The sequence below is a fragment of the Athene noctua genome, chromosome 15 (genome assembly GCF_965140245.1).
Source record: "Athene noctua chromosome 15, bAthNoc1.hap1.1, whole genome shotgun sequence".
NCBI lineage: Eukaryota > Metazoa > Chordata > Aves > Strigiformes > Strigidae > Athene > Athene noctua.
In genome coordinates, this window is record NC_134051.1 from 19099439 (window position 1) to 19119938 (window position 20500).

Consider the following 20500-nt stretch of genomic DNA (forward strand, 5'->3'; position numbering starts at 1 on the left):
GGGCAGAGCCAGCGCCCGCCGGAGCATCACCAGGACACCCGATCCCTCCAAAAAGGGGGGTCTCTGCCTTCAGCAAGTCACACAAAGGGCTGACAAAGAAGTCTTGCATAACCTTCAGCTGCAACAACAAAAGCAGGGCACCATTTACAAACAATGCAAAAGAGGATTTATTGAAACCATTCCGGTTAGACCAAGTCCTAGAGGGCACAATTTGCAATAAGTTAAAGAACCAAACCAAACAGTCTTAGTGTTAAAAAACACACTAATACATAACACAGTGATATATGCCATCATCACCCATCTGAGTTATTGAATCAAGGCACAAAGTCATTCATTAAATACTGCAAAAAAAACCAATTACACAGAGAAATAAGCTGGAAAAATTACTTGTTTTGTTAAGAAGGTGCTGGTTTGGCACTGACGCATTTAATTGAGCTGCCACAGGGAAAAACCTGTGTTTCCAAAGTATCTGGAAACGTTAATGAACAACTTAAAGCCAGAAAAGCCCCCCAAAGCCAAAAATCCAGCTCTCCTGAAAGAACATTCAGTGTGCCTGTGGGAAAGGTCAGGCCTGGGTAGGGATCGGAGGAGGAGGAGTGCTGAGACAGCGTGACAGCAGCGCGATACAGCCCGGGCACCTCGCTCCCTGCCAGGGAAATTTCAGTGGGATACAATCCACATCCAACACTCAGTGAGACCAGCACGGGGGCTCGTGGGGCTTCAGGTCTTCATCACGCTGAGGTGACTTAAGCTAGGGGAACAGCAGGGGAGCCTCCCTGCACCCCCCCAGTCCCTCAGGAAACAGCCCGGAGAGATAGGAACAGAGGGGTAACCCCACCATTTTGAGTGCAGGGTGCTTTGGGGGTGCTGGAGTGCTCTCCTGGGAGAATTCCCAGCTTCCTGCACCGCCTGGATGCCCCCTCTGCAGCACAGCTCTGCAGCACTCACCCTACACGGCTCCCCCGACTGCCCCAGCTACAGGTCACGGGGCAACTCATGGCCAGCTGGAAGCAGGGGGCAAGCGTGCAGGCAGACCACTGATGCTGCAGCTCATTTTGCTGTGAGAGTGGGCGAGCTGAAGCTGCGGGCACAAGCCTGCCTGACACCAGCTGCCTGAGCCAGCAGTTGCCCTGCAGCAGGTTAAAGCTCAGCAGTTGCCACAAGAGAAGAACCGATGCCTGACCCTACACAACCTGGTGTAAGGTTCTCACCCTACGTTATTTTTACACACCCCCTGATCTGAGACTAGGCAAGGGAGGGAGGCATCGGCCAAACCCTCTCCAGCACCACAAAACTTGATGGAGGTTATTTTTAGGGTGTTTTCTGTCCACCTTCCTCTCACCAGTCAGATGGATGCCCAGCAGCGTACGCACAGGGCTCGCGTCTCAGAGTGGCCGGTGTGGCGACTGCAGCTTTCAGGACTAAGCACAATATTCAACCCATTTCCCAGGCTCTGCACCTCGTTTTTAGTCTGCACTGGTGCCCACCAAGAAGCAGGGCAGAACAAACACACCACGCCACAGAAGCCTCCAGGGGAGACGTCGTCTTCATGCAGCAACCTGCCCCGGTCCCTGGCGCTACGAGGCTGGGCAGAGAACAGCCCCTGCAGATCCTCACCCAACATCGCTCCGATCCCAAGGGATGGCAGGGAGGCAGCACGGGGCTCTCGCTGGAGCTGTGCTGCAAAGAGAGCTTGTGTTGTTTCCCTGCGTGGCTCGTGCCTGTCCTACAGCCTGCCCACCTCCTGGCAGAGGGGATGGTGCTTGGAGAAGGCTTCTCAGCAGCTGCAAGGCTGAACGAGTATCTGCAGGGCAGCTGGCACTGCCACAGGGCTCCCCCGAGCAGCAAGCCCAGCTTCCAGGAAAGGTTAAAGTGCAATTCTACTCTGAAAGAATGTCCTAGATCCTCTGGCACCTCAAAACCAGCAGGAGAGGTGGCGTCTGTACTGGCAGGGACCAGCCAGCCTGGGCTCAGGGTAGTTTTCGTATCCCTTATAACCAGATTGGGGACAGGGAGGAACACTGACGCATCTGGGAGACCAGCTCCCTTTCTGTGCCACCAACGCTGCACAGCCTGGCTGGGAAGGAAGCGGCAGAGGAGACAGACACAGGTAGGCTTGTGACTGCAGAGTGGGGCACGTGGGGCTGTTCTTAGGAGAAAAGGCCATTTTCTAAGTAGAATGACACTTTAACCTGTGTTTTTGCTGGCCCAGGTGACACCTAGCCGCATCATCAGCCACGGCTGGGGTCTAGCACTACACACCCCCCCCGACTACCAAAGCAGGGGCCCAAATCCAGGAGAGGGTGACTGCAAATCAACCTGCAGTCAGGCACCTCTCCCACAGCCAGGAGAGCTGACTCAGAAAGGAAATCTAACACCACACATCAAAGCTCCACGTCTCACGCAAGCACCCAAGAAATAATCGACTCCGGCATCCCCAGCAAGCATGTGTTTTCCTCCAGACACAGGCTGAGTCAGCACAGTTCTGTGGACTCGGAAGGATCCAGGGGAAAGCCCTCTTCCCCCGAGCTGACGACACTTCAGTGTTGGCCGAGCACTGAAGTCCCATCAGCTCCGAGGACAGATGCACTGGCCGCTGCCCCCGCAGCCTGGGCATCCCCAGACACGGGAGGTGCTTCCCTGCCAGCCACGCTTTGGTTTGCGGATCGAGAGAGGCAGCTTCCCACTTGGATCCGTGACCTGGGCTTGCTAAGGGCAGGCTGTAGAGAGGCCGCTCGGAGGCGCCTGGCCCAGGGCAGCCTCTCCCTCTCCCTCGGCAAGCTCACGCCCGGCTCTGGAAGCGCATCCTGTAGAGGCGATCGCGGATGTACTGCTCGCTGTCCGCAGCCCCCCGGCTCAGCCACACCACCCTGCTCTCCGAGACATCCTCCTTCAGCTTACGCTTCATCAGCGACACCGGCCCTGCCTCCTCGCTGGGCCGAGGCCCCCTCAGCAGCACGTAGCAGGCGTGACGGCTCCGCTCAAACAGCGTGGCTGTTAACACAGAGCAGAGGGAAGAGCCCAGCCTAAGGTCTCTGCGTTCAGACTGGCCACCAGACCCAACACCACAGGCCCACGGCACCCAGGAGGTACCAGAAGGCCAGTGTCCTCCTGCAGCTCCTCGCTGGAGGGCTGGAAGGAGAGGACTTACCATTGAACGCAATTATTTGGTCTGTGCTGTTGCGGAGCTCCAACAGGACATTAGTGTAGGAAGGATGGAAAAGATACAGCTTCTGGAGAGGAGCTCTGGATCTCTGCAACCAACAGGACACTATGAGGACACGGACCCACACGTTATCCCAGTGACAACGCCAGCACCGGGCTCGGCTTGTCCTCATGCTTGACAGAACACATCCTGTCAGATACTCGTCTGTGTGTGCCCAGCTCACCCTGTCTGATGCCACTAGTACTAGTGTTGGGATTTTGCTTACTGCTCGGTGCTCTCCCCACCCCAAGCTTCCTGCGAATAGCAGGCCTGTCTGCTGCAGGCAGGCGACAGATTTTTGCCTTAGGGCTGGTAGAGTTAGCGAGGAAAGCACAGGAAGCTCAGCTGGTGCTCAGGCATCCTCCAAAACACAACCTGTCACTAACGCTGCCAGGCACTGCCCCAGAGGGCTGTGACCCAGCTGAGCTGCGCATCGAGGCTGCCAGAGCCTGCCTTGGCACACAGAGAGGACATTCACGTGGCCACGGGAGATCACTGCGTGCAGCACTGCCGGGAGAGGCCAAACAGCAGCAACTTCAGAGGTACCAGCCAGCAGCCCCTCGCCTCACCTACAGTGCCACGCCAAGGCAGGGCTCTGGGCAAGCCACCCACTTTGCCCACAGAGCCACTAAGTCCCGTTTCTCTATGTGGGCAGGCTGAGGACAAAAGCTGCTGGTGCCACCACCAGCCCCTAGCAGGGGTGCTGTGGGGACATGAGGACCCAGTGGAGACCAGACCTCATGCAGAGCTCTGCCTGCTTCTAGCAGGCCGGGCTGGTCTGAGACCACACACCCAGGGCAGGAGGCTGCAGCGGCACAGAGAGAGGTGAATGTGAACACTGGGAGAGGGGGTAGCTCCACCCAAGTCGGGCTGGAAGTCGAGAACACCAGCCATTCAGCAACACTACTGACCGTTTCGTTTCCTGGCACCTGGTAGTCACCCCAGAGGAGGAAGGCAGACCGGTGATCAGCAGTAGAAAGTGTGGCAGGCCCAGGGCTCTCTGCTCTCGAGTTCAGTTTCAGGTCCCACTGGACTGCTCCAGATCCACTCTCAACAATCATAACCTAGCAGGGAAGAAAGAGAAAGAACTCGTACCAAAGAGCTCCAACAAGCCATCAGAGAGAAGTCAAGTCAGCTGTCTCTACCCTACACTGTCTACAGGAACAAGAATCTGACATATGGGAAGATGAGCAAATACTTAAAGCTGAGCATCACAGAGCTGTGAGACCTGGGGCGGGCCACGTTAGAATAAAGTCACAAGTTTTGCAGCTACTTCAAGGGGTTCAAAGCTCTGTCATTGAAGCCTCTTGCCGAGAAGAGAATTAAAGTGCCTAAGCTGGCTTCAATAACCTGTTGAAAGAGAACCTTTCCCAGCTTAAAGCTTCCTAAAATCAGCCAGAGAGAACACATCCCACCAGCTGTCCCCGACTCAATGTCTGCTTGAGCTGTGACATGCAGAGAAAAGGGAAATTAAAAGGAAGAGATTTCAAACCTTCTTCATGTTGGGTCCAATTTCACTCTCAAGGACAATACCAAGAACATCAGGTTTGTAGTAACCAAGCAGCGGTTCACTAGGGGAGAGAAAGAGCCGGGACAGTTCATGACACATCCTGATGGCGAGGGCACACCTTGTTCTTTCAGAGCAGGCTCTACCCTCCCACAGCTCCCCTGGGAGACTGCTACAACATTAGGTCAGCCTGGTACCGCTCCCAGCTCTGAGCCCAGACCCAAACCAGCCAGATCACAGCAGGCACAGAATGAAGAATCAAAGCTTTGGGCTCCTCTGTTTTGAAGCAGCACCTGCTGTTTGCTAACAGAGGACACGTAACACAATAAATGATCCAGATATGACCTCAGAGCAAGCTCCTGTGTTTCAAATGAAAAAAAAAAGCATCTGCCAGTTCACCGCTGTTGCTGGGAACTTGGAAATCCCACATCAGTAACACTACCTCACAACACGAGAGGTGTTGAGGGTCCACAAAGTCTGAAGGTTTTGTGCATTGATCAGCGTAGCCATCTCTGACTTCACAACCAAAATGTTCTCTCGTGATCGCCCAGGAATTTTTGCCAGGTAACGAATGTCTCCAGAGCTGAACAAGGACAGAGAAATGATTACGGTTTTCAGACTGTGGATGGTTTTATTGTGGGGTTTTGGTTTTTTTTCCCTGCACAGTAAATACAAATAGGAAACCCCAGTCTGCTTTCCCTCCTTTCCTCTGAAACCCTGAGCAGGCCATCAACACCAGCCCTGAGCTTTGGATATGCTCCTAATCCAAAAGCCACAGAGGCAGGAAAGAACAAAGCCGAACTGGCCACCCTGTCAGGAACACCAGTACCCGCTACTCCACCGGCTACCAAGACATAATCTCACACCTGAGAAGGGATAATCGGTGCGTGGTGTGGTCAATGTTCTTCTCCCACTGAGAATCTTGCCCAAGGCTGGGAAGCTTAATTTCCATCCCAGTTGCTGCACTGTAGAGATCTTTCAGGGAATATGCATAGAGAGAGTTTTCTGCACAAAGAAAGCAATAACGAGGGAGATAAGTTATCCTGCCCTTGCTCTGAACTCTGATTTTCCAGATCTGGCAGATCAACTATATTTTTAGGGCTTGCATCATAGAGTTGTAGTGGTATTTTGAGACTCAAGCCTGCTTTTGAATGCTTTTAACTGCTTATCTGTTCATAATCCAAATATTCCACAGTAATCATTTGCTATAAATGACTACTTAAACCTTACATTATCAACATTTTTCAGATAGAATTAATACAGTATATAACAAACGTTAGTTTAAGCAGAAGCCCCCCCCTTTCTCTTGGCCTTGAATAGCTCTTTTACTAGGTGAAAGCACAACACAGCTTTTAAGGATGCAAAACGATCTTTCAGACAACTGTCTAGTAATCCTGATGTCACAGTTAGAATCACTCTTTCAGACTGAATTCACAAACAGAACTGTACCTGTATAGAAAAGGAAGTAAGAGGAGTCGTCGAGGTTCAGCCTGACATAGCGAGCTTTCCCATCCACGTTCAGGCTTCCAGCAGAGCCGATCTGTCTGCCATCTTTTCCTGAATGGATGAAGGTCTTAATCTACGCAGGGAAGGGATTAAAAAAAAGGTTAAAGCTGCATCACACTGTTACTGCTCCAACTGGAGTGACTTCCAAAGCTTCTGAGCAGCTGGTACTGCACAGCAGGTGAACGGGAACAGCACAGGCTCGGATGAAAAGTCTCTCCCTGGTTTTGGAGGTGTGCACAGGAGTTAGATGATCCCTCTGCTGGGAACACTTTTGCAAGTTGGAAAACCATGTCCAGCACAGCCACTCGCCCCAAGATTTTACTGCCTCTGCCAACCACCTCCCCTGCAGGCTGGGACTGCTGAACAGCAAACTCCAGCTCTGCTAAGGACAGCGAAGATCAATTCAAGCCTACTGAGCAGTGAAAATGATGGAGAGACCTAAAGGCAGAAACAAAGCAGCATATGGACACAGGGGAAACTTGGCTTCACACGGTAGCTCTGCTAAATATCTTAAGTGCCCTAATCCACTCCTCCTAAAGCTGACATGAGTCCAAGGAGATAAAAGAGCTGATAGGTTTCTTTATATTCTTTGTGCAGTGTAACAGAATCCACTAAAAACATTTCACTCGGGAGAATAAAGGCTAAAATAAGGATCAGATTCAAAAGTCTGGGCAACAGTCATGATCTGGGGAGAGCAACACAGTCTAGGGAGAAGAGAAACATCAGACCAAGAGAAACGGCATCCATCAGAGATGCTGAGTCAGGCAGGAACCCTTCCCTCTTCTCTGAGAGGGAGGGACTGGGAAAGAGAAGGAAATCTGCTGCTCTCAGAGTGAAACTGGAGAGTCTGGCAGGTGAATAAGGGATAGTTTGCCGGGGAGAAGGAAGAACACAGCTGGAGAGGGAGAGCACCATATCCACCAGCTGTTCCCAGCCTCCCGCACTGGGAGGAGACACATACCAGCTCTTGTAGATCAGCTTCACCTTTACTGGGAAGCACTGGTTCAGCAGCTGCCTGGAGACAGTAACAGCCAAAGGTACTCACGCAGCGAGCGAGAATACACACCACCTCACTCACCGCATTGCCTAATATCTCTACACGCTGCTACAAGCAATGTGTCCCGAAAAAGGTCTTCTTTTCCCAGATGTATTTGTGCTGAAGCGTGCAGCAGCTAAAGGTCAGTAAGACTCTCAGAAAAAACTGCCATCTAAACCCCCTGCACACAGACCCTTCCCCACAGGCTGCTCAGAGCTCTGCCATTTCAGGAAGCAGCAGCGTAACATAACATTCAGCTTCAGCCCTTGTTAGCCACAAAGCTGATTTGCTTAAGTTCTGCATCTCCCTGCTGACAAGACTGCCTTTTGCCAAGCTGCAGAGCTCAACTCAGGCTCTCTAAATTTTACGTGATTTCTTATAAAAGAACGTACTTTTACTTAAGTTGACAGAGTGCTTGCCAAGTCCTGAGGGAAGGAGGGATTTCATACCTAGATAGCTAGAAAAGTTACATGGAAAACAAATCAAAGGCAGTCTTGCAGAACAGAGACCACATTCAAACATTTCTTGGCTGCATAACATTAAAAAAAAAAAATGTCTTGAGATATCTGGGATAGCAAAAGCAGCAAGGAAAGAAAACAGAAGAGAAACGTAGGAGTCGGAGAGGATAGAATTTCTGATGACTCTGGCAACAACAATGCCCCGGACAGCAAAACCCTATTTGCTTATGGAGAACTCTGGTATGATGAGGACACAGGGCTCCCACTCCACCATCAGACTTGCAGGGAACTGTAACTTTTGTATGCTTCAAGCAGGACAGATTGTGCATGCAGATGATGCTGTACCGCTCAGTCACAGATAAAGACGTCTGAGTATAAAACCACTTTTAGCTATATGACTTTCCCCCTCTAAGAAACAGGAAAGGCAATATCGGAATGGTGCTAACACAACTAAATGAACCCAAGTCAGAATTAATCAGCAGCGACACTAAGAGAGCTGTGCAAAGCAGAGCACGGGCAGCACTACCACAGCTATCAGAAAAGGGCAGTGGTGGTACAAAAGTGCTGGCTGTCAGCCCTGCTTTGATCTAAGAGCCAAACCTGTCAGGGTTTGTTCACTTCCACTTCTCCGAGTAGAGTCCCAGAAAACTGCAAGCTCATCTCCCCTAGGCTCCCTCCACACACAGCCCAGGAACAGGCAGCGAGGAGTGCAGACTGAAAAGCGGGATGGATTCCTGGCCAGCTTTTTTCTTCTGTTTGTTTTTTTTTTAAACCATCAAACACTCACATTGATTTGGAAGTACATCTCTGCAGGGTGAGAAAGAACCTCCCCCAAACCCACAGATATCAGAAGCCTCTGGACACTTCCTCTTAGACTACAAGATCGAAATAAATAGCATTCCTGCCAACCCCTGTGGTCTGGCCATGGGTGTATCATAGCTTCAGAGTGACATACCTTATCTCCTGTAGCAATAAAGATTATCAGGTCCTGAACTCCGTCACTATCCACATCTGGAATCACGGCCACAGGAGTCAGCACAGTATAATTAGCTCCAAAGTCACTGGACTGTCTCCACAGAACTTCCCCTGGAAGACACAGTTATTGGGAAACACTCACTAAAAGGCACTTTAGGTTGAAAGGCTTTTAACAGCTGCTCCTCCTTTGCAGCAGCCAGCCATTTACAGCCCATCAGCACCACAAACCAGTTACATTTATGCTCATTGTGGGGTACTTCTCTGCATTTCTGCATTTCACAATTTCAATTTATATTGGAAAGTCATTCTAGCCGCCTGCACAAATGCACCCAAACATCCCAGGTGCAAATCAATCCGCAGGGCACAAAGGACAGCTTGGTTTTCCGGGCCTTAGGTTAACAAGCATCCCAGCATGTTCATGGCATGGAAAATCCTTCTTTGTGATCTAAAATCTTGCTGCTGTTTACTTAAATGCGCAGAGACATTTTAAGACCATAAAGCAGCTAAATTCTGATCACAGCACTGCAGCTATTCCCAACAAAACCTTTTCTGCTGCAACTTGCTTCCTGCAGATGTTCCTGCAGATGTTCCAGAGGGACGTGACCAGCCACAACTCAGTTCACATCCCACCTCTCCCTTGTTCAAAGAACTCGCACAGCATGTTCAAACTTGTTTGTAAATAGAGGTAGCAGAGCTTGGGTTTTTTTTGGTTTTCGTTTGTTTGTTTGTTTGGTCTTTTTTTTAAAAAAAAAGTGTTTGTGTGTGTGTGGAGTTTCTCCTCAATGGCTCCAGGCCAGCTGGGTGACTTTACTCCAGTCACTGCCCACTGGAATTCGCAGTGAAATGTGGTGAGGGGGCGAGACCGCCAGGGGTTTTTCTTTTTAAGGAAGACTTAAGTGACTAACTAGGTGCTCAGAGGGGAAATACTTATCCTCTCCTTTAAACAGCATCACACACACCAATTATCATTTCAGGAATGCAAAGCAATCAATCATCTGTTCTTTGTCAGGACAGCAGTTGTAGTGAAGGCCAAGGAATTACTACCTGACCCGCTGTCGGCAATAATTTAAGGCAGGCTGTATTTCCAGCATAATTCTTCCAAAGCTTTTACTGAAACACTGAAAAAAATACTTGGATATGTTACTATGGCAACAGATGTGAAGCAGAAGAGAGCCCAGAGGAAATCATGGGAAGGCAAAGAATTTTACCCCAGAAAAAAACAAGTAGGCAAAGGAAGGAGAGAATTTGAGTTTTAAATAACTATCTTGGCTTCAGCACAGTCCAAAGCTACAACAGGCTGACGAAATTCACATTTCAGTGCACAAGGCTCTGTTCTTTGCTGGTTAAGACAGTGGACATAGTTTTGGAAAAAGCATCTTACTCTCTTAAAAGAGCAGTCTGACTTAATAGAAACAGGTAACGGCAAGATGGATTCAACACAAAGGACTTGAGAAGCTTTCATGCTCTAGTACAGCCCCCCAAAGAGCACGAACTGTGAAACCAGTCCCATCCTGCTCCACCAACGGGAGATGGGACTATCCTGTCAGACATCTAGAACACTACGGTGCTTCCTCAGAGCCCGAGGTCACAGCTGCCGAGATGGAAATTAGACAAGTGCTTAGACAGCAAATCTAACCTGGGTGAAAGCGTTGGGGGTTTTCTGGCCCAGAAGGAAAAATAAAATTGGGACATAGATGACTGAGTTCAGCCCTCACGTCAAGCAGTTGCAGAGGACGCAGACTTTTCTTCCTGTCAGACATTCTCCAGGCTGGAGTTCTGGTTTGTTTAGGGATTTCTCACCATTTCATACATCTGATCATCGTGGTCCCCTTTCTGCCATATCCCTTAAGACACCGGAACTACTCACAGGGCTCACAGTGCAGGCTGCCGGAGGACAAGGTGAGGAGAGGAGGTGTAACACAGCACTACTCCTGTCCTTTTCCTCGAGGCTCTGCTTCTGGCCCTGGCAGAGACGGAACACAGCTACACAGACTTTTGCTTTGACCTGGAACAGATAATCTTAAACTCTTGTGTCCCAGTTTGCTGTAGGATAAACATGCAGGAATGTTAGCTATCCCACACAAACAGAAGCATGCAATCCTACACTTTCCTTCTTGTTTGCAATGAAGAAAGCAAGGCTTAACAAAACCTGAACTGATAGAAAAGCACTAACTTTATCAGCATTGAAGGATCAAAACCACATCTGACACTTTCCGATGACAATCTGCCTACCTCTCCTTCAGTCTTCCTACAGGCAGAGGCTAGACGGCCTGAGCGCCCTGGAATCTCAGCAATCCTCTGTGATGATGAATCATTAACAGCTGAAGATTGTTCTGGCTACTGTTTTTAGCACAATGCCGATATAAGTCAGACTTTGCCACTTTAAATACATTTAGCCTATTTGAATACATTTTATTCTGATCTGCCCTCCTAACCCCCAGTAAAAGTTAACCGTGCCAAGAAACCCCTTTTAACCTACTTAATAGCAAAAAGGGATAAAATATGTCAACTTCTGGCTTATTAGCTTTTCGATCTGAAGGAATTTTTCATGTCTTCATTTTAGATAATAAAATCTTCATTTGAATTTATCTATGAAATGTTTTCTTTACTGTATTATGCTGTGACCTGTGGCTTAGCCTGGTTCCTTCTCTCCTTGCTCGTGCTATTTCTTTATGGCTATCTTTAGTTACATGCCTTTGGCTCAGCAGCCACCTTTCTACACTTTGACCTGGAAGCAACTACTTCATTAACAGTCTATAAATAACCTGTGCTAAAGCCTACTGATGAGGGAAATGGGGCTAAGATACCTCAGTTGTACAGAAGCTTTCCAGCTCTGTGTGTGTTTACATTTCCATCTACACTGGAAATTAAAAGCTACACCAGATTTTTTTCAGATTCCTTAGAGCTTTACCTCTTGATATTTCTCTCTCCCAGTTTTTGGAAAATAGGGTGTGAGGGGTTCAATATCAGATAGAGGATAACGTCCCAGGCATGTTTCCAAGGGAGAACAAGCACTGTTTAGAACCTTTGAAACAGTGACCCTCAAAATGGAAATGTATTTCAGGCTTCATCACTGAGGAAGGTTCAAGGTGCAATGGACTCTGCTCCTGTTTGGCAAGATGATGATGAATTTCTCAATCTATAGGTTCAGAAATTAAGGCGTTCTAGAGGAACCAGGCAACATCCTGGGCTACTGAAACAGACTGGTGATTACTTATCCTAAATGCTCTCCCTGACGACTTTAAAATCGTAAATCCCTAAAACTCCCAATCCTCTTGCCACTGCAGGTTCATGTCCAACCCCTGCGAGTATAAAGGAATATTCACAGCTAGAGACCGCTTCTCCTGTTTCGAAAGCGGTTGAAACATTGGTCTTGTAACAGTGCCTGGCACAAACCACCACAACAGAGTCCAGGCTTTGGAACAGAGAGGCTGAGAGAACAGGCACTTCTCAACAGCCCAGTGAATGGCCCTGGCAAGGTTTTCCAGATAATAAATACCCTGTGCCCATTGTTCATGTACCAGCAAGTCATGTCACGCTGACGTCCCCAGGCTCTGAGGTCTGAAGGTCACCAGGTGAGGGAAGCAAGTAGCACGGAGTGCTGTAGGGCAGCAGCACTCTGCTCCCCACTCACCTGTCCGCAGGGCGACTGTCGTAAGAGACACCGGCTTCCCCACGACCAGGCAGCCTGGGCCCTCCGCCTCCCCGAGCTGCCTGATGTCACACTCCATCCACTCAATCTCCTCGGCAGCAGGCCTCTCCCAGAGCGCTCTGCCGTTCGTGCCAGACACAGCAGCAACAAAGGCACACGGAGAAGGCAGACCTGAGGAGAAGAGATGTCAGAGGGAGCACTACCTGCACTTACCTTTGCACCACCCATGAGCTGGGACTCACCCAGTTCCTCTCTCCCCACCCAACTAACTTGGTTTTCTCTCCCAGACCCGCAGCAGCCTCACTAATTAGAACTAAAAGAGAAAGAACAGCCCTTACTACAAGGCTTCCTGTTTCTGAATCAGCTACCTTCATCCAGACAGGATCTGTTGAAGCTGCTGCTGCTGTTGCTAGCTTTGAAAGCAAAGACGACATCTTGCACTTTGTCTTCATTCACATCTTCTATAGCGAGAAACTGGTAGGCCACTGTAAAAGAGATCACAAGCCAGGCGCCAGTGAGGACTGCCTCAACAACAGCAGAGCGAGCTGGAGCAAAACACAAATTCCTAGAGACCTACTCACTGCTTCCATCTCTGACAGCGTAACATCAGGACAAATTGTCTTTTGTATTAAAAAAAAACATCTACATGAGTACCAAGGACTGGAAGTTAGTGCCAAAGGATTTTTTAAAATTTGCTATCCCCTAGAGGATTTGTCTTTTTTTTAAGGCCAAGCAGCCAGAATTTGAACTATTTTTAACACAGAACAACTCTGGTCTTGGTGTGGGGTTGCTATTCCTGAAATATAAAAAAACCCAAACAAACCCCACAAAACTCAGCCCCAGATACTCCACCTTTCCCATTCTCAGCTAAAAGCAGCCTTCTTCAGCTCAGAGTAGCAGAACTTGGGATTTCTGCATCAACACACAAAGCTCAGTCCTTGCTGGTGAGCACTACCTCTGTGTTTACAGCACAACCAGCACACATGCACTGCACGTAAGATTAAAGAAGAGCTTTCACAGAAGCGAATGCTGAGCCACCAGGGAGCAGTACCCAGGCTAAAGAGCCGACTAAAGCAACTATAAATTTGTGCAGTTTATAAAAAGAAACAAGATGCAATTCCTCTTTTCCCCTTCCTGTTTTCCATGGAGAAGTTAGAAAGTCATACTGACAAAGAAAGAATGCCTAACTGTCCCCAAACCTCAGCTTAAACTTCAAAGGAACATTTTACAGACCAAAGTTTCAACAAAGATTTATTCCCAGACACCCTTCCCCATTTATTTGTTTTCCAAATGAGGCCAGCCTGCTACCTTGTTAGAGCTTCAGAGCAGCATCTAATTTCTCCATTAGATCCTGTAAACACCTCCTGGAAGGCCACTCCAATTATGACGGGCCACTGCTTATCCAGGTCAGGTATTCACAGCTCTGACTCCCAAGGGCAGCATCCCTGCAGGCCTGGCTCCAGACCATGCGTAGGTAGAGGTTCACAATTCAAATTCATGGCACATAAAGGAAAAGGACTGTTGGTAAATATTTATTCTGCTACACAAGCTCACCTGCATTGTCGTAGTTTCGGAACCATGTTCTTTCTGAAACTGGCCTTTCTGGGCAAGGAATGATAAACGAGAAAGCAAACACAATTATCAAACACAGAAATAACGAGATGAAGAAGGCAGCAGTGCGCCAGCGGGACAGCCGAGACAGTCGCGATGACTGCTTGCTGATAATTCTTCTCTCCACAGAGTTTTCATGGTTCTCCTGAGCTTTCACGTCCTCAGTCTTCAGAGGGTGGATCTCAGCTTCTGAGTCTTTGTTATCCATCGCAGCTCATTCATCCGTATTCAGATGCCCTTCTCCCTCTTCACCTGCAACAACGGAAAGAGCAGTTAAAACAGATTTTGGAATCTGTCCAAAAAAAACATCAAAATATTCTGTTACTACCTGATAGTTACGCTGAAAACATTTAATGGGAGGTGAGCAAATCAGTGTATTGTCACAGAGCTGGACACAAAGCACCGTTGGTACCGGAGGTCTCCCACATGGAGCAACAGGGAGAGACCGTGGGATGCGGGAACAGCACTATTTCTTCAGAGAAGGAGGAAATCAGCTCTCCTAGACCCAGACAAAGAAGGCTACAGGCTCTGTGCAGAAAGGACTGACCAGTCTGTAGGTCTCACTCATGAAAAACATGACAAAAGCTCCTTTTGCTGCAAAGACTTCTTGCCACCTCCCGTGTACATCAGTCTGACTCCTGGCTGGAGAGGTGAAAGGAAATACTCGTGACCTTTATATCCCAACGTAAGGCTGTTCCCTACTGTAATGAGCACTTGAGCTTCCCCAGGAGGGAGAGAGAGAGAAAAACAAACACCAGTGTATTCTGTATAGGAACAATCCAAAGCTCCCCGGAGGAAAAAGAAGGCATGAGTTGAGACTAAAATCAGGCAAATTTGATTTCATCAGAATGGAAGAAGAGCTAACAACTTCTATTTTATTTTCTTCTGCTATAAATCATAAGCTTGAGCTACAGCTACAATAACAGGGGGGTTCTGTGCTAATTTGTTATAAAAAGGGGAAAATAAATGTTCTAGTCCGTTACAGAAGCCGGTAACTCACTACCCACAACAACAATAAAAATCAGTGTGATATACAGTTTCTCTGATAGTGCTTCCTTAAAAAAGTAGTGGAAGGGAAGAAATGAAGAATAACACATTCCGGTAGCCTTGGAAAAAGCTGCATGACAGTGTCATAAAAAGTTATATCAGAGCAAATAAACATGACAACTGAGCCAATTTTCCATGACTGTGCCCCAGTAGTCACGTGCCTGGATTGTCCACTGGAGCAATTTACTTCCCCAGCAGAAAATAGCTTAAACTCTGCACCAGCACACAATGCAGAGAGCTTGGGCTTTCAACTCCAACAACAGGGCTCGTTATGTTTCATCCCCAAGTTCATTTACAGGTTCAAAAGAAGACAAGATCAGAGGCACCCCCAGGAGGCCAGGCTCCTTCCGCAGCTGCGGCTTGACTGGGGGCCTCACCTCCCCGGGTTGTCTCTGTCCCACTGCAGGGAAGAGCTGCAGAGGCCCCTTCTCTTCTGGGTGCAAATCACAGGCAGGACAGACCTACGGCAAGGCAGGGGCTGAGCACGTGGGGCGAGCGGGTCAGCCTGGCTCGCCGCTGTCAGCCCCCGAGCTAACCTCAGTGCCTGCTGGACTTACAAGGCTGCAGTTACGAAGCACTTACTCTAACCCAAGCACTCTGGCACTTACTCTACGACAGCACATCGAGTTCAAGATCTTGCTCCAGACAATTTAATTCAAGCTGCACAATGCCATGCAAATGCAATGAATAATGTAGAAGTTGTATCTTATTCCAAAGATCTTACTCCAAAGACCTCATCTGCCCTTCACATCAGTCTACCAGCAACATGAGAGACACCCTCACGAGGCCGGCTGTTTCCTGACAAGGGTAGGAAGGCTCAGATGGAAAGGGGAAGAAAAGAAAGAGTCATGCATTCAGCCTTCCCCCTGATCTGGCCTTGGCGCTGGTGAGCCGAGCACTGCTGTGTTAGTGGAGCTGGCTGAGCACCAGACCTCCAGCAGGTTCAAGGTACAAGGCTCCAGGCACAGGCTGAGCAAATGATTTACCAGAGCGGAGCAACCACTGCTGCAGCCATGGGGGACGGCGGCAGGAATGGGTAACTCGACCTCCCTTGTGATGAGCAGATGGCTCCTGTCTCTCTGGCAGGCCTGTCTCCAGCACCGGGGAGGTGCATCTTCTCCAACAGGCATGGGCTGCAGCAGGGCTCCAGCACAACCCCGCCGGCCTCTCCAGTGGAGCCCTCTGCAGCCCCCCAGTACAGAGCCAGGAAACCTGCCGGGCACAGCCGAGTGCTTCCAGCACCTCTGAGACTTCCCAAGAAGAACCAGAACCAAGCTTCTCCCCACTTAGTCCAAAAGGGACACCATCCTAACGCTGTATGGAAGGCGTATTTTTATGACTCACTATAAATCACACCACTGTCATCTAGACTGGGATGAGAACAATAAAAAAAGTGGTAATTATCCTGAAAGCCCCAGCAATTCCCCCTCTTTTGCAGCAATGACCCTAGGAGCCACTGATTACAAAGAGTCCTCAATGCCTTTAAAGCAATTCTTTCCCTTTTCTTTCAGGGTTTGAATAATGCCCTTTGCACCCCTGCCAGAGCAGAAGCAGTGCCAGAACAACGACCACAAAGGTCAATGGCGAAGACTCAAACAATGCGGGAAATCCCATCGCCCACGGTTGCTAAAGTACATGCTGGCAGCATGTGCAGCGGTCTGAGCTCCGAACAACAAAGAAGTCTGGTAATCAGTTTAATTGAAGACAAGCAGAAAATGATAGTGTGCATTTCAGATGATTTTACCGTCCTCTAGCAGCCAGCGTTTTGTCTCCTGCTGGTAGAGGACACAAAATAATTCACTGGAAAGTTTAACACATCCAGGCACCTTGCAAGGAAATATGCAGCGACAGGATCCCGTGCTGCTGCATTATTAACACACGCTGCATGCACGAGAGCTTGTAGGTAGCACCGGCTCTCTGCTTGGGGATGGGAGGCCTCACTGTGAGAACACATGGGAGAAAGGCTTCATAGAAAAGGAAATAATTAGAAATCCCATGTGACAGACCCAAACTGAACCCACACAGCTCAGGGAGCTGCAGTACAGCCAGGATCTGCATCTCATGGAACTTCACTTGCTGGTGTGCACACGTCTATGGCTCCCCAAGGTTTAAGGGCTACTTACCCCCCGCAACGGGGTGAGCTAGGAGCAGTCCCCGATCAAAGCCAAGGAGGAACAAATACTCTTTCCAGACCCACAGTAACAACACTGCACTCGGGACAAACACTGCTTTACTCACCTTCATGGGGGACTGACTTTCCTCTTCTGAAGCTACAGCGCAGATGTACAGATCTGATCTGAACCGAAGCAGTGAAACTTGTGCAGCAGGAGGTTAGTGCCGTGTCACAGCTAAATCCAAGAGACAAACTATCACTACCAGCCACCTAGAACTGCCTGACAAGCACAGAGAACAGCATACAGTCAGAGGTATGAAAACTGGTAACAGTATCCATTTAATTATCAGTGTGATGGAAGGTTTAACTCATTTTCCACCCATAAAATACCAAACCACAGTATTTGTAATCTCACCAGACATCAGTTCTTCCTGGAAAAATTCTAGCAATATCTCGTAACTTAGATTTGATGTTCAGCACATTTATATCCTTCACAGAAAAATAAAATCTCATTCTGATTGGCCATTTTAGGAACCCAAACACAGCATTTGGCTGTTTTGGTTCTTTTGTTTGTTTGTTTTAAGCACCTTACAGGTTTCCTTCCTGTCAGCCAGAAATTGCTGAAGCCCCAAGCTGCAATTCGTAATGACAAAACAGCTTCCAAGTTTTGCTCTGAGTATGAGGCAATGTTTCCTTCATGACTGCCTGCCACGAGCAGACTGGTCAGTTTTGATCCCATGGGCAGCACAGCACTGCAGCAAACTCGCCGGCCAGTCACCTGCTGCAACGTTAAGAGATTACTGGGTCACCTTTTCCCTTTTCTGCAGTCCCATTGACGTCTGGGGCCAGCCAAGAAGAAATAACACATAAGATTTCCCCCAATGAGATTTTCCTTTCCAAATACACTCAGACTGCACGCTGTACACAAGCTCATAATTTTGCTGGGTCATCTGCAGCTCATAACTCTTTCTCGATAGAAAGTCACAGCCACGGGCTGGTGGGGAGGCTCTGCTCCTGCTCGTGTCCCTGCAGCCTTTGTAAGGACACGTTTGTAACCCAGATCACACCAAAGAAAACACAGACACCCAGCTCAGAGAAACACTCACAATCTGCTGCTCCAGCTGCCCTTTCCCCTCCCCTCCCCCTTGCTATTTTGCCTCTCTTAATACAGGTCTCTTCAAAATATCAGGTTCTTCTTAAATGACACTTAACCCTCTGGTGCAGACACAGCATGTGCCGCAGAGCATTCACAGCAAGTGAATTAGAAGCTCCTCCAGAGCACAATCAAACACCACCTTAGAATGTGATACATCTGTCACCTGCAGGAGAGAAGTCCTCTTTCTCAGTTTTCTCTACAGTCAGGGATTCAAGCAGAGAAACTCACATCTGTTTAGCAAAGAGCAAAACACGATGCAGTACTTTTCCCGAGACCATTAGGAAGAGCAAAAGGCTAAGATGAAGAACAGCATTAAAGCTGCAAAGCCGTGTGGAACTGATTATAGGTTAGGCCAGTAATAACAACCGAGCACCAGAAACACGTGCCATTTATCATCCCAGAATTTAGAAGCTTCGCTGGATCCAAGCCACTCACCCTCAGTGACTGTTGCAGATCCCTTGCATCAACCCCAAGAGTAGTAGTTAGCAAGCTGTTTCAATTTCTCCTGTCAGAGAATCCCTCATCCACGGGGCTCCCCTGCTGGTGTCAGAAGCACCGCAACACCTCTGCACTGCCAGACATTTAACACAACAGGGACTCTGGGGAGATCTCAGCACATGAAAACCCTGTAGAAGAGGCTTATTTCACAGAAGTTTATTAAAATGACAAGAAAGTACATTTTTTAAGCCAAGCACCTGTTCCACAGATCTCCATTTACCACTCAGGTCACAAATTCCGTGCTGCCTGCTGGGTCCCTCCTGCTCAGCCCAGCAAGGTTTACAGCAGCACTGAAGCCACGGCCTTCCTCCAGCTGCTGTTGCCCTTGTCAGCTATCTCCAAGAGAAACCTCTTTTCTCCCCCAAGAAACAGAATTTTTCTTTTCCTCTCTTACACATGTACACAGAAGAAAGCTCATTCACAGGCCATTCCACCCGCACGGCCAACACCCAGCCTTGCGGAGCCTCTCGGCTGCCAGCCTCCACAGGCAGCCCCTCAAACGGGGCCCAGTTCTGCCCCGGCACTGCTCCAGTCACACTGAACCTTCCCTCCCTGCCAGAGCAGGCTGACCCTCTAACTCCTAGCAGTTAGGTATGAGGTTTTTGCTTTCCAAAATAAGGAAAAAAGGGTGGAAATGCGATGACAATTTAACACATTTACGTATTTTTCTTTCTTTAAGAAACGCTCTAATTTATGCCTGCACACTGGGCTTGTGGCATGCTGAGGAGAAGAGAAACATGAATTTGAACCCTTTCCAGGAAGAGTGCTGAAGGCTGTGTGACAAGCTCTGTAGAGGTGAGGCATTTCTTGAATTTCTGTTTGACTGAGATACAGACCCGCACTCACAAGTGCTGCGTAAGCGTCTCCCCAGGACTCCTACGCAGCCTGCCAACCATACGGGATAAACGAGCTCGGATCAAACGGAGGATTAGAGCAACAAGCTACCTCGGCAGAGTCCCAGGCTTTTGCACAAGGGATTAAATTCTTTCCCAGGCTTCTTGATATGGTTTTGGGCAACTTCTTGAGCCCTCCGATCACGGGGACGGGCATCAGGGCTGGCTGAAGTGCAGCAGCGTTGAACAGCAGCTGCGGCGTTCCAAGTACGAGCAGCGCTGCACCCCCGCCCGGCTCAGGCTGCCGCCAGCGCAGAGGCCGCGGGGGACCAGCTCTGCCGCCGGCCCCCACCTTCACCGAACCCTTCGCTGCTTTCTCCCGCTCCGGCTGCACGCGGGTCCCGCCGGCGGAGCGGCTGGTGCGCGGCAGCTCCGCTTGCACCACCCCGTGCCCGCCTTGCCGGAGCCGGCGGCTGCGCCCGGGCAGCGCGGACACTCCGGCAGCCAGTTCCCCTCCCCGGAAAGGTACCCCTGCAGGGCCGGAGCCCGCCGGAGGAGCGTGCCGGAGCCAAACCCGGGCTCCCGGAGCGCACCGGGAGGCCGCACCGGCGGGGGCACTGCCGCCGCGGCTCGGGGCGGCTCGCTGTGCCCCCCGCCCTGCCCAACCCCCCCCAGCCGCCGCAGGAGACCGCGAGCCCCGGGAGGCCTCGTCTCGGCCGGGCGGCACCGGCAGGACCGAGCCCCTTCCCGCCCCGCTCCGCACTCACCCCGCGCGCCGCCACCGCCGTCACTTCCGCCTCCACCCCCGCCGCCTCCTGACGGAAGTGACGTCACGACGCAGGCGACAGCTTCCGCCCCGGCAGAGCCGCGCCTGCGCAGTAGGGCGGGAGGCGCGTCCCGGGC

General features: G+C 49.8%; 1 protein-coding gene across 5 annotated transcripts; it reads right to left on the reverse strand.

The window, feature by feature from the left end:
• Positions 1 to 149: 149 nt before the first annotated feature.
• Positions 150 to 20415, reverse strand: FAM234A (family with sequence similarity 234 member A). 5 transcript variants are annotated; one of them, XM_074919134.1, is made up of 13 exons: positions 20365 to 20415; positions 17236 to 17390; positions 13894 to 14202; positions 12708 to 12824; positions 12322 to 12510; positions 8668 to 8798; positions 6162 to 6291; positions 5579 to 5717; positions 5155 to 5295; positions 4698 to 4776; positions 4117 to 4269; positions 3152 to 3254; positions 150 to 2994 (listed from the first exon to the last, which is right to left on the reverse strand). In XM_074919134.1, the coding sequence occupies exons 3-13, from the start codon at positions 14156 to 14158 to the stop codon at positions 2783 to 2785; spliced, it is 1659 nt and encodes a 552-aa protein (XP_074775235.1). In that variant the 5' UTR covers positions 14159 to 14202; positions 17236 to 17390; positions 20365 to 20415; the 3' UTR covers positions 150 to 2782. The 5 variants fall into 5 exon arrangements, with proteins under 5 accessions (XP_074775235.1, XP_074775237.1, XP_074775236.1 ...); XM_074919136.1 differs by having other exon boundaries at positions 17236 to 17345; positions 20365 to 20403; XM_074919135.1 differs by having other exon boundaries at positions 17236 to 17386; positions 20365 to 20401.
• Between the last annotated feature and the right edge of the window lie 85 nt (positions 20416 to 20500).